This window comes from Mercurialis annua, linkage group LG1-X (assembly GCF_937616625.2).
Source record: "Mercurialis annua linkage group LG1-X, ddMerAnnu1.2, whole genome shotgun sequence".
NCBI lineage: Eukaryota > Viridiplantae > Streptophyta > Magnoliopsida > Malpighiales > Euphorbiaceae > Mercurialis > Mercurialis annua.
Window position 1 is genome coordinate 45,156,205 of NC_065570.1, and position 13,453 is coordinate 45,169,657.

The following is a 13,453-nucleotide window of genomic DNA, read 5'->3' on the forward strand; positions in this document are numbered from 1 at the left end:
CATTTCTTGGCTATTCCTTGGTCTCCTCTCAGCGTCACTACTCCTTTTTCAGTTGGTATTTTCATTGCCAACGCTCTTATGCTAGTCACTGCCGCCGAATCATGGAGGAAAGGTCTTCCTAGGATGGCATTGTATGTTAATTCCATGTCTACTATGTTAAATAGTGACATGACTTTCTTGTTGATTCCTCTTTCTGGGCCGATTATTACTTCCAAGGTGACTGCTCCCAGTGGATTGATGGAGGGGCCACCGAGTCCTGATAGCGGAATTGGGACTCGACGTAGCCTTGACGCCGTTCCTCCAAGCATTTTGTACGCTGCGTTTGTCATAAGGTTTACCGCGCTTCCTTCGTCGATTAGGATTCGCTCCATGTTCCAATTTTCAATGATAGTAGTTACTACCAAAGCATCGTTGTGGGGTGCTTTGACGTATTCATAGTCTTCTACATCAAAGATCATCGGCGGCATGTGAGTTTCTCTGATGTTCATCACTTCTTTCCTCTGCTTTCTCCTGATCGTGGAGCTGCTATGTCCTCCTCCATTGATCATGTGTATGGTTCCCAGTATTTTGGATGGGCGTTCGTCTTCTTTCTCTTTTGGCTTGTCTTCTCTGCTTCTTTTTTCTCCTTTGTCATTGCTCTTCTCTTTTCGGGCCATAAATTTCCTCAGCTCGCCTGTGTCGATCATCCTTTCGATCTCGACCTTTACGTCTCTGCAGCTATCCGTTTCATGTCCGTAATCGTCGTGAAATTTGCAGTATTTTCTGGTGTCTCTTATCTCTGCTTTCATCTTTGGTGGCCATACCACGTTTTTGACATTTTCTTTGATCCACATGAGGACATTAGTTCGGCTGGTGTTTAGCGGAGTGAAGTTATTCTCGTCATCTCTGGGATCATATCTTGTCTGGGGGCGAATCATCTGTTCTCTTCTGGCCTTCTTCTCCTATCATCAGGTTTGGATTTGGTCTTTTCTCCGGATTTCTCTTTTGACTCTTTTCCTTTTGCTTCCTTTCCACGAATCGCCCTTCGCCCTTCGTCTAGCTCGAAGTATTTCTGGGCTATGCCCATCAAGTTCGAGAAAGTCGTGGGCTTGTTGACTAGTAGCTTGTCCACCAGTTTTCCGAATCGCGTCCCTTCTCGCAATGCTTCTGTCGCCATGTCGACGTTCAGGTTGTCAATCTTCATAGCTTGCTTGTTGAATCGTTCAATGTAGCTTCGTAAGGTTTCTCCTTCTTCTTGGATGCAGGATCTTAGGATGCTAGTAGTGGTTTTTGCTGGGATGTTTGTGAGGTATCTATTGAGGAATTCTGTTGAGAGCGAAGCGAAGCTCTTGATTGAGCCTGGTTTTAATTTGGTATACCATCTCTGGGCCGTGCCCGTGAGTGTGGTAGGGAAGACCCTGCATAGGATGGCGTCTGATACGCTGAGTAGCCCCATAGTCGCTGTGAATCTAGATGTATGATCTCGGGGGTCTCCTTCCCCATTGAAAGTTGGCAGAATCGGCAGCTTCATGCTGTGTGGGATGGTTTCCTCCATGATCTCGGGCGAGAGGGGGGATCCTTTCAACCTGAGATCGTCTATGTCCAACTCTTCAGATTTCAGTTTTTTGAGTGCTTTGGCGATCTTTTCTTCCAAATCTTCTTCTACTACATATGTGGCCTTGCTTTTTTGGGGTGTTTCTGACGATTCGCCCTCTCCTTCTTGGTGTTTTTTCTTAGTTTGTTCTTTCCCTGCATCTCTTTCCTGTCGCTTGCTCTTTGGTGGGGCGTCTTCTTTTTCCTTGTCTCTTCGTTCGTCTCTCTTTGAATTCAAACCACTTCGGGCGTCCTCCTGGTTATGCTCGTTTCTGGGTGTCTCTGGTGATTCCTCGTTGGATTTGTCTCTATTCGGACTTTCCTCATTGCTTGTTCTATTCTCTCGTTGGTTTCTTGCTTCGTTTCTTTCTCCATTCCCTCTGGTTTGGGGTTCCTTGCTTTTATTGTTTTCTGCTCTCGTCTCTCGTCGGCTTGGGTTTGCGTTTTCTGTTCTTCCTCTTCTTCTGGGAGCTGTAGGGCTGAAATTTTCCCTCAGGATTTTCATGGTTTCTTCGTGCCTATCATTCGTTCTTTTGGCTTCGCTAGCCAATCTGTCCAGATTTGCTTGGACCGATTCTAGTACCTTTTTCAGCATTTCGTTGTACGAATCTTGTGCTGCTACGCTCGGTGCTTGTTGTTCTTCAGTGTTCAGATTGAAAGCAATTGGGTTGCTTCCCCTCATCGGATTAGTTTGGTATTGAGGTGTTGAAAAAGAGGGCCCTCCGGTATTTCTTTTCTCCCCAGAGTTGTGAAGCCCGTCTTCCGTCACGTTGATTATATCCGGAGTGTTTTTTGGGTCCATTGGTTGTTTGTCTTTCAGGTTCACTCTTTCAGAAGTCATCTTCTTCAATGAAATTGTTTTTGAGTTCAGAAAAGCTCCTTCTTTTTGAAGTTTAGTTAAGCTTTTCCCACAGACGGCGCCAATTGATGGAGTCTGCTTTCTGAACCGGTGAGTAAGACCTGCAAAACAAGGTAGAAGCTAACCGGACGGTGGTTGTCCGATTAACTCTCCGATGCTAAAGTCAGTTTAGAGCTTTGAGCAGCGTTTTGTGTATATGAATGTAATTGTGATTCTAGGCATACCTCGTGCTCCTTTTATAATAGTCGAATACCTTGTAGAGTCGTAATAGGCAGGTGAATCCTACTTTGTAGGGATTCGGCAATATCATAGGGATTCTCCTGATTTGTCGAGATCTACCTTAATCTGATAAGAGTCCTATTTAGGAACGTCTTCCTAAATAGTCTTATCTTCCTAAAGTAGAGCTTATCCTTCCATATATAGTGTTTGTGTCCGAATAGGACAATACTTCCATTCTTGGTCGATTACCCGAATCCCGGACCTAACGCGCTTTGGGCGGATCATGTGGGATTCGGTCTTTATTGGCGTATCACCGAATCTCAAGGGATTCGGTATCAATTGGCATATCACCGAATCTTAAGGGATTCGGTATCAATTGGCATATCACCGAATCTTAAGGGATTCGGCGTCTCCTTCATATCTTCGGACCTTCAGGGGGAGTCCGGTATCACCTGAGAGTGGATCTCCTGTGACTCGGCTCCATTATATTTACTGTAGGATTCGGTGTCCATCAATTATTAATAACATTAATATTCTTAATCCATTTAAGATCATAAAAATTGGTGTTGAAATTGTATAAAAGAATAGAAAAAATTATATTATAGATAAATTAATATTCATGGTTCTAACGATGTCCGTACCGAATCGTTAGAACCAAATTTCCGTACCGAACCGTATCGAAAAATAAAATCAACGGACCGAACTGAACCGATTGTTGATACGGATCCGAAGATTCCATTTTTAATATTCCGGTTTTTGATTTGGCTCCGAAGATTCCGATCTCCGGATTCTCCCGAACCATGCTCACCCATACCCATCAATATGAAAGTTCTATTAATATAAGACACTTTTATTCAAATTTCACTTAACCCAACAATTCTCTACTTGAAATTTTAAAAATATTTTCTCGAGCAATTTCTATATCAATAAGATTATGCATAAATAAAGGTATCTTTTGTCTTGAACTTTTTCTCAGTAAGTAAAATTCCGATTAAACGGGAGTAATTAATAGTCTTAAACTCTATCTGAGATATCAAATCACACACAACCTTTTAATAAAGTATTTGAAGCCTGTGAATTTATGACCCTACACGTCTATCCCTATATAGTGAATGATTTAGAAATTTTGGCCAAAATTTCACATGAGACGACCCATTTCAACATGAACATAGGTGAAGCTATTAAGAATATGCCTATAGATATGTACTTCATCTAATTTGGAGTATATACACATTAAAAAATAATATCAACTTTCTCTCTAATCACTTCAGGAATCATGCTTCAACTTAGCATGTTCAGCGTCATATTATGTCATAATTTGTTATTATCCATTAAATCTATTTTTTGAAATTTTTGGTCATTTAGATCTGTTTACCATTTTGAATGATTCATTTTTTAGGTCACAGTCTCATTTTTTTAGAAGTTTTATAGACTATTTTTTTCTAGCTAGTCATTTCATCAAATAATATGGTAAATTATTAATGTCTGCTATAACATCCTCTGTTAAGATGAGTTCTCTGGTAATTTTGTGCTTACGACGTAATAGTCTTTTTTTATCGTTATAGTAAGGGTTCTCAATTTTTACAACAACTGCAGTATAATAGATCAACACAACTTGTATCTTTTTTTTTACAAAAAATTCTAACTAAAAGGATTTTTGGGCAAACTATTTTTTCACTAGTAACAGCTAGTGCTATTATTTCTGACTCTATGGTTGATTGTGTCAAAATTGTTGATTCCCGAGAATTAAAGTTGGATTTAATTTAATTATAATAGTTGATAAATTTAGTCACAAATTTATTTTTTTATAAAGATGTAGTCGATATAATTATATATTTATATAATTAAGAGGACCAACGGAGACTTCTTATTGATTCTCACCAAATAAAATTTTTCTCATTAATTCTCAATAAATAGAGCATTCTTATCATTTCGCACTTTTTTTAAACTAGTTTCGCAGTACGTGCTACGCATGTGACTCGTAACATGACTCGTCAATGTACATATTAGTAAAATTTATTCTTCTTTTGGTTTTATAATAACCATAATTAAATAATTAACTTAATATCTTTAAAAATAATCAGATAGAAATTTAAATGATAATATATCGACCAACTGCAGTATTTTAACTTTATAGTTCAATCAAACTAAAAGATAGATATTCCTACTAATTTGGAGAAAAATTAGTTATTTTTTACATACTAAAAACTAAATTGGAGATAATTTAGCTATATATTCTAATTAGGGCTTTAATTTACGATATATGTTTAGTGATTAATTAAATAACTAATTAGTTAATGACTATAAAACTTTAATTTAGTAATAAACTGAAAAGAATTATTCAGTAAATTTGCCTGCCCCCATCTGTGCTTTTATATATAGTATAGATTACTTATTAAAATTATATTTATTAACTCCTAATGTCTACACATTATAGTGTTCTAATCTATATTAACTTCTAATGTCTACATTTTATGGTGTTTAATAGTATATATTAACTTCTAATTTCAACAAATCATTTTTTTATTAAATATTAATCTTTAAAAGATAAAATTGACATAGAATTTTGTCGCATATTATAGAAAAATTAATTTAACTTTTATTATTTTAATATTATATTATATTATATTTTTATCTAATATAAAAGTTATTATAAAAAAAGTTATTATCAATATTTTAAAATATTTTATTATTAATATTAAAATAAATTTTTATTTTATTAATTTTTATTTTATTAATTTGTATATTATAATTTTTTTTTCATATTTTTTATTAAATTTATTATTTTAATAAGTTATTAATTTGGTTTCGTGTGAATACGCAAGACTTCCGTCTAGTAGTTATTATAATTGATAAAGGAAGAGTAACAGTTTAGCGACCATGGCAAGCAAACCGGCAATTTCACTGAGAGAAGACACGTGTTTCCACCCCACCAATCACGCGATACCATAATAATAAGATAGCCGTTATTAAGTCTACCTTTTTCCTTGATGCTTGACAATTCCAACGTCTTCTTCATTCACAGATCCGTTAATAACGGTCATATTTCTAAACGACATTAAAAAGTTCCCCCTTCTAATAAGCCATTTTGCTTTACAGTAGGGCAGGGATGGAAAGAAAAATCATTTTACCGCCCTCAACTTATAATAGAGTATTAAAATGTCCAAATTAACAAAACCGTATCACTTATACTCCGAACTTGTCAAAACCGTATCAAAAACCCTCCTATATTGATGTGGCATCTTAATTAGAGAATGGAGTTTAGAAAAATTACAATTTATTCTAATTAATTATAATAAACTATCATTAAACTAATCTAATAAAAATTTAACTTCAATCAAAATTTTATTTTCGTCCACCACCACTGTCCCTCCTTCTCCACCACTGCCCTAAACCCACCATCGGGCACTATCTCGGTCTGTTGTTCTTCAACGATGAGCAGATCGCTCCTCGCTTTTGTTGATCAACGAGGAACTGCTGCTCCGGTCAAGCGAAACTACTCGCCGGAGAATGAATTTTTTTTTGTAAAAAGTACATAAAGATCCTCAATGTTTTTAGTTAATATTAATTTGATATAAAGAGTTTTAAAGTAAAAAAGGATTTTTTTTTTAAATTTATAATGTGTTAATTTAAAAAGTAAAAATATTTAGGACCATTTTAAACCTTTTTACTATAAAAAATCGAAGAGTGTGTCTCACTCTTTGAGGTGAGAGTGGGGAGAAGTGTTTTCATCCGACTTTTACAAATTCAGGGTAAGAGTGATACTAATTTGCTAATTTGTAGTATTTTTTGATACCTGGTTACAAATTGAGGGGGTAAAATGATCCTTTGTTCGGCAGGGGTGTCTGCCAAATCAAACCAATCGAATAAACATTAGCTCAATTAAATTAAAAATAACTGGTTTAATTTATTTATTAAAAATTAATAATTTGGTTTTGTTTTAGATTTTAAAAAAATAAAAGTAAAAGATTTAGGCTACTATATACTCCCTCCGTTCCATTTAAGAAGGGACATATCTCATTTTTATTTGTCCCACTTAAGAAGGCCATATCGTGTTTTCTGTGCCAATTTATATGAATTTTCCTTTTTTACCCCCTTTTCTCTTTCCATAATTAATGACTATTAGTTTATACACAAAATACAACACTATCATAAATAGGGGTAAAATAAAAAAACACTATAATAATTAATGCTTTCTTAATCTATGTGAAAAAGTCATTTGTCCCTTCTTAAACGGGACGGAGGGAGTATGTTATTTCTTCTAGCATATGTCTATTACTATAAATACAACTTAATACTTCTCCTGTCTTATAAAAATAAAAATAAAAATTTAATATTGAATAAAAACTGAAAAATATTATCATATTTAATGTTAGTTAAAAATTAAATTATTAAATTATTGTTATAATTTATTATATGAGCATTAATATTTTGACAAGAAGAATATGAGCATTAAATATGATAATTTTATATTTAACCATAAATAATATTTTTAATAATTTATAAAATTATGATTTATTTTTATTTTTATGGTACGGTTACTTTTTTTACACATTTGAATAGTAATATTACGATAGTGCCACTATTTTAATGATGATTTATAATGTAATAAGGTTTAGTCCGCTTGTGACGTGACAGATCGAGTGTACCTAATAATTTTTTAGATATTTTATTAAAAGAAACAGACAGGAATCTAAAAGATTGTGTGTCATAGGCAAGAGCAACAATAATGGCAACGCGTTATTGACAAAAATTAAAAAAAAATTACATAGATGTTTTTGTTAAATAAACAAGTAATTACCAAATCAAAGAACCTGAACGCGTTATAAGCAGAAATCAAAGAACAAATTAAACTTCTTTATAATCACACCTAGCTTTCTTCTCTATAAATCTTACCCCATATTTACTCTCTTCTTCAAACACTAACTTCTCTCTCTACAACTTTCTCTCTCTAAAACTATCTGATCAATATGCCAACAATTTTGCTAAGAATTTCCATTCTTTATAACCTTCTCAATTCTTTCATCTTCTCTTTACTCCCCAAGAACAAGCTTTTCACCTTCCTCTTCCCCTCTAACCCCTGTAATAATTTCACCACCACCCACCAAGAACAAGAGCATGAGCAAATTCAACCACCCTCTGCTTCAAATTCTGTCACAATGGAGTCTCCATCCACTAATAAAGAGCTAAAAAGGGTATTTCAGATGTTCGACAGGAACGGGGATGGTCGAATAACGAAGAGCGAGCTCAACGATTCCTTAGAGAATCTTGGAATTTTCATTCCGGATAAAGAACTGTGTCAGATGATAGACAATATCGACGCGAATGGCGACGGGTGTGTTGATATCGAAGAGTTTAGCGGGTTGTATCGGTCTGTAATAAGGGACGAGCAGAAAAATGATGAAGAAGACGATGAAATGAGAGAAGCTTTCAATGTGTTTGATAAGAATGGTGATGGGTTTATCAGTGGCGATGAGTTGAGATCTGTTTTGGATTCTCTTGGTCTTAGACAAGGCGGATGTGCTGAGGATTGTAAGAAGATGATCATGAAAGTTGATGCTGATGGCAATGGTCTCGTTGATTTTGTGGAGTTTAAGGAGATGATGAAAGCTGGTGTTTTTACTGCTGCTTCTTAGTTTTTTACTCTAGCTTTTGTAAATATTTTTGGATTCATCGGACTGCAGTCATTTTGCCACGTGGATATCTTGCATTGGACACTCAATTGTTTTGGTGGATGAGGCTTGGCCATTGGGTCGTTGACACGTGTCGAACACATCTATGTATAGCCATGTCAGCGTTGTTAGTTTCTGACATGGAGGATGGGATGCATCTGGGACAATTTGGGAAGAATTGGAAATTAGTGGCACCAAAATTGATTAAATTTATTTTTTGAGGGTGTGTTTGTGTTTTTTAAACTTTGTAGGAATAGCTTAGTGGGTTACTGATTGTTTCTGATATCTCAGTATTAATACATTTCTTCTTAATTACTACTACTCTTTAATTCCTTATAATCATTTGTTTGTTCCTCACTATTATCAGTTTACTTGTTTTAGGAAAAACAATAGGCTTAATTGCTCCAAAAAACACAAACTTTCGCGTGTTTATGGTATTTGACACGAATTTTTAATTTTGGCATATAAATATACGAACTATCAATTTTTTGCATATATAACACGGGCACCGTTTTTGACATAAAACGGCACCGTTTTTGACCTAAAACGGCGACGTTTTATACCTAAAACGGCGACGTTTTATACCTAAAACGGCGACGTTTTATACCTAAAACGGCACCGTTTTTCACCTAAAACGGAAACTTGGTCATATATGCAAAACATTGATAGTTTGTGTATTTATATGCCCAAATTAAAAATTCGTGTTAAATACCAAAAACACGCGAAAGTTGATAATTTTTTGTCCATTTAAGCCAAAACAATACCATTGGTGTATGAACTTGTTAGAACCTATTAAGATTGTACTATTTCTTATGAATTTCAACTTTTTAAAAGTACAAGTGTCTTTATTCATTTTTCAGTTACGAGTATACGAAAAAGACAAAAATAAATAGAGTTTTTTAGACAAATACCCCCAAAATACCTAAATAATCTCAAGAGCACCTATTGACTAAAATTAATTGAATTTTACGGTTTGACTAATATAACTTTGCAAAAATAAACTTTCAATCAATCGAGACCATAGCTAATCAAAATCTGTTGTGCTCTCACTCTGAATCAAACAGTGGAGATTGTTTAGACGACGGCGGCGACGATACTGCTGGTGTCGGATTAGTGTCTTCTTTTTAAATCAGCCGCAAACGGCGGAGGAAGAAGAAGAATACAGTGAGCAGTATAGTGGACGGTCAAGATGAGGATGGTGATGGTGAGCTTGAACGGGGTATGTCTGCTTACTTGGAGTCGGTTGGCGCTTACGACGGAGCTGCTGCTGGTTCAGTTGGAGAGGACGGCACATCTGATGATATTCTTAAATTTTTACATGATTGATGTCGCCGGTGAGATTCAAATCAACGAATGTACGTATTTCATTCTATCCACTTTTTTGCAAAGACGACGACTCGGTCTCGGGGATGATGATAAAGACAGCGACTTGGTGTTGCTGGTGCTGCTAATTTTATTGAAGCTGAATGTCTTTTGAACCATTTCATAAATTAATTCCATGGAAATTAAGTTTTTGAAAGTGGATCTGTTACTGCTAAAACCTTGTTTGAATGTGCTACAAGATGGCGTTCTTACTTCTTTATCTTTTTTACAAATTTCTTTATCTTAATTTGGCTTTCTTAATGTTTAATCTTTAGATTGAACTGAGTGTAAGATTTTTGATGGTTTGTTAATTAATTAGCTTCATACCATGATTTGTATGTGACAACAATAATAGAATTATATATGTACAAATATGTGAGCACAATTAATGTAACATTTTTGGGTGATTATTGTAACATTTTCTCACTTTCAGTTACTAAAAGATAAGTCTATCATCGGTTTGCTAACTGTCTACTACCGATTTACTTAAAAAGATCAATTAACTATTGTTTATTTTTAAATTATAAAATTTTAAAGTAAAATATTATTTAGTAGACTATCGGTTTACTTAAAAATACCAATTTACTATTGTTTATTTTTAAATTATAAATTGTTAAAGTAAATTATTACTTAATTTACTATCGGTCTACTACCAGTATTATAAACATTTACCAAATTAGTTTCTTTCTTTACTTTTAAATTACTAAAAAAACAATTTACTATCGGTTAACTTAAAATATAAATTTACTAAAGATTTACTATCGGTTCGCTAAAAGATAAATTAATTTATTTTTTTAGTAAACTAACTAAAAATTACTATTTTTTTATTTTTAAATTATAAACTATTAAAATAAAATATTACTTAGTTTACTATAAGTTCACTAAGAGTTTACTAACAGTCAGCTATCGAAGTCTAGTTTATAAAAAAAAATTATTTTAAAATATATGTTTAAAAAACTAAATTTTTTTTCTCTATGAACAAATACAATACATAAATTTTTACTTAAAAATGCCATTACAACTAGTTGTTGCCTCCACAATCCTCCTCCTCCTCTGGGCTTTCCTTCCTCCGCTACAAAAAATACTACTCAACAACTTACTTTATAAATTTTAACTAATTTCATAATCTAACTAGTTCACTAACAGTTTACTAAATGTTTGATAATTATAAGTTCACTAACGGTTTACTAACAATCTATTATCAATTTACTTAAATCAAATTACTATTTTTTATTTTACTAAAATTAAAATGAATTATTACTTAATTTACTAAATTTATAGGTGTTACATTAGTAAACAATTGGATAACCAACAATAAAACCATTACAAATACACAAGTGAAAAAAAATACATACAAAATCAAAAGCATCATCAAAAAATAATTATAAATTTACCAATGGTTAACTCAAGGTTTACTAATAATATTATTAAAATTAAATTTATTGGTATACTATTAGTAAACTATTGGTAAACCAACAGCAAAATTATTACATCATATACTAGACAATTAAAGTATTAAAACTTTTTCTTCATTTTTTCTTTTCTCGCTTCCACATTCGTCTTCTTAACTTCAACCTCTTCGTCACTCTCAATATTTTCAGCCATCTTCATGTTCTCATATTGATACAAAAGAAAATGCAATACGCTTCCATTGTTGATCAACGAAAATATATAAAATTAGTAACCTTTTAGTGAAATGTTAAAAATTATTTAATAAAATACATATAATAAAAATAAAAAGATGTTTCTCCATGACTGCAATTGAAATTATTCAAAAAATTAAGTTGCACCTGTAAGTAAGATTTTGAAGAAAAACAAGCACAAAGTAGAATTAAAATGACAGACATATGAGAAAAAAATATAGAATCTGATAAACATAAAAACACCATTAGAAAATCTATAGCAAACCGTTAAATCTGGTAAACAGAAAAAACACCATTAGAAAACGTATAGCAAACTATTAATTTCATACAAAAAATATAAAATACAAACAAAATAATAGACAATCATCTTCATGTTTACTAATGGATTTATCAATTGTATAAAAAGTAGTCAAAATATACCAAATAAATTATAGATAAAAAACTAAAAACACCACCAACTTCTTAAACAAATAAAAATAAATTTACTATTATATACCATTCTCAATTATGATAAAAGTGATTATATTTCTGATGTGATATAACAATTTCAACAAAATCAGATTATGCTATAAAAAGTACTCCAATTCTCATATGCACACATCTAAATGAGAAAAATGTCTCCAGACCTCACAGTATTAACAAAATTCAGCCTTCAACTCATTCAAGTAAACAGCTTTAATTTCTCTCATAGTTGCATCGGCCGACAACTGTGGTCCAATGAAGAACTGTGCATACCTGAAATGATAACCAAATTCACAAAGCTAATAGCTTAATAGCTTCATGATAAATAATAACACATAATATTAGCATTTAGAAAACGGAACATAAATGATTATAAATAATACACTGAATATTAGCATTTGCAATCCTCTGTCAGGCATTTCGTCGAACATCTCGACTGCATCTCCGAAATTGCATACCTTTTTCATCACCGTCGTCTAACTCCTCAACGGAACTGACGATGTTCATGTCCTACGCTCCTACATATGGAAACCGCCGATTTCTTGTCCTCGTTCTCCATTTGTTATGGCTGTAGTTTGTGTGGGTTATTGGGATCTATTTCCTTCAATTCTCAAAGGCAAATTAAATTAAAAAGACGTGAAGTAAAAACTGTTGATTAGGAAAATAGATTTGTATTTGAGTTGAGTGGGATTGAAGATTTGTTTGGGATTATTATGGATAACTGAGGGAGAAAAATCTGACAGATTGCATCCATAATGATGGAAGTGAAGAGATAGATATGAAGAGAAGAAAAAGTTAGAAATATGGAATAAATTCACTTTGAATAGTGTTTTTGCAATAAAAAAAAGTGTGGTCGTACGCGTGAGAATATGTTGTACTTTTGTGGTGTTGTATCTAATTTCCTCAAATAAATATCATATTTGCTTAAGTTTTTATTTTTTTTATATTAGCATGGTTATATGAATATAAAATGACAAATCATATTAATAAATTTAAAATTTATTTTGACTTTACCAGCAGTTTGATGATCAAAATATCTTCTTAATAAAACAATTAGGATTGTTTTTATTAACTAGTAAATAAATTTAAGTTAAAAGTTTATAACAAAAATTGTAGTTAAAATTCGAGTGTACTTTTAAAAATTAAGTAGCTTTACAATACTTTTAGACCTCAACTATTTTTATAGACATGCACAAACCACAAACGCATTTTCATCAATTATTTGTACAATAAAATATTTAAAACCGTGTTTAGTTGTCAAAGGAATCTCAACCAAATCAGTTGGTATTAAACACCACATCAACATACTTACTCAACGCTTCAACAATCATAAACTAAACAAGTCAACAATTTGGTTATACCTATAGAGAATTCCAAGTCATATTAGGGTTATATACTTGAGTTTAGAAGCATGGGTGATACTAAATTTTAATCCTATAATTTATTATCAAAAGATATTAATCTTAATTAAATTTTTTTATTTTTGGATAAAGAATTCATTTTTTAATAACGAGAAACTTGAATCTGAATTTCATGTCAAATTACAATGTCTCTATCAGTTGCGGGGACAAGTACTTCAGATTTTTCAAATCAAAATAAACTCGTGTAATGACAACATAGCCAACAAATTTTATATAAGACGCCACGTTGGATGACAACTGATA

General features: G+C 32.7%; 2 protein-coding genes and 1 long non-coding RNA gene across 3 annotated transcripts; 1 reads left to right on the plus strand and 2 right to left on the minus strand.

The window, feature by feature from the left end:
* Positions 1-1,560: 1,560 nt before the first annotated feature.
* Positions 1,561-2,374, minus strand: LOC126671096 (pre-mRNA-splicing factor CWC25-like). The gene is made up of 2 exons (XM_050364812.1): positions 1,753-2,374; positions 1,561-1,565 (listed from the first exon to the last, which is right to left on the minus strand). The coding sequence occupies exons 1-2, from the start codon at positions 2,372-2,374 to the stop codon at positions 1,561-1,563; spliced, it is 627 nt and encodes a 208-aa protein (XP_050220769.1).
* A 5,138-nt stretch (positions 2,375-7,512) lies between these two features.
* LOC126666227 (calmodulin-like protein 3) lies at positions 7,513-8,640 on the plus strand. The gene has a single exon (XM_050359234.2). The coding sequence runs from the start codon at positions 7,621-7,623 to the stop codon at positions 8,284-8,286; it is 666 nt and encodes a 221-aa protein (XP_050215191.1). The 5' UTR covers positions 7,513-7,620; the 3' UTR covers positions 8,287-8,640.
* Positions 8,641-11,786: 3,146 nt separating this feature from the next.
* LOC126665882 (uncharacterized) lies at positions 11,787-12,612 on the minus strand. The gene is made up of 2 exons (XR_007637713.2): positions 12,248-12,612; positions 11,787-12,062 (listed from the first exon to the last, which is right to left on the minus strand). It is a non-coding gene; the product is annotated as an uncharacterized LOC126665882 (long non-coding RNA).
* Between the last annotated feature and the right edge of the window lie 841 nt (positions 12,613-13,453).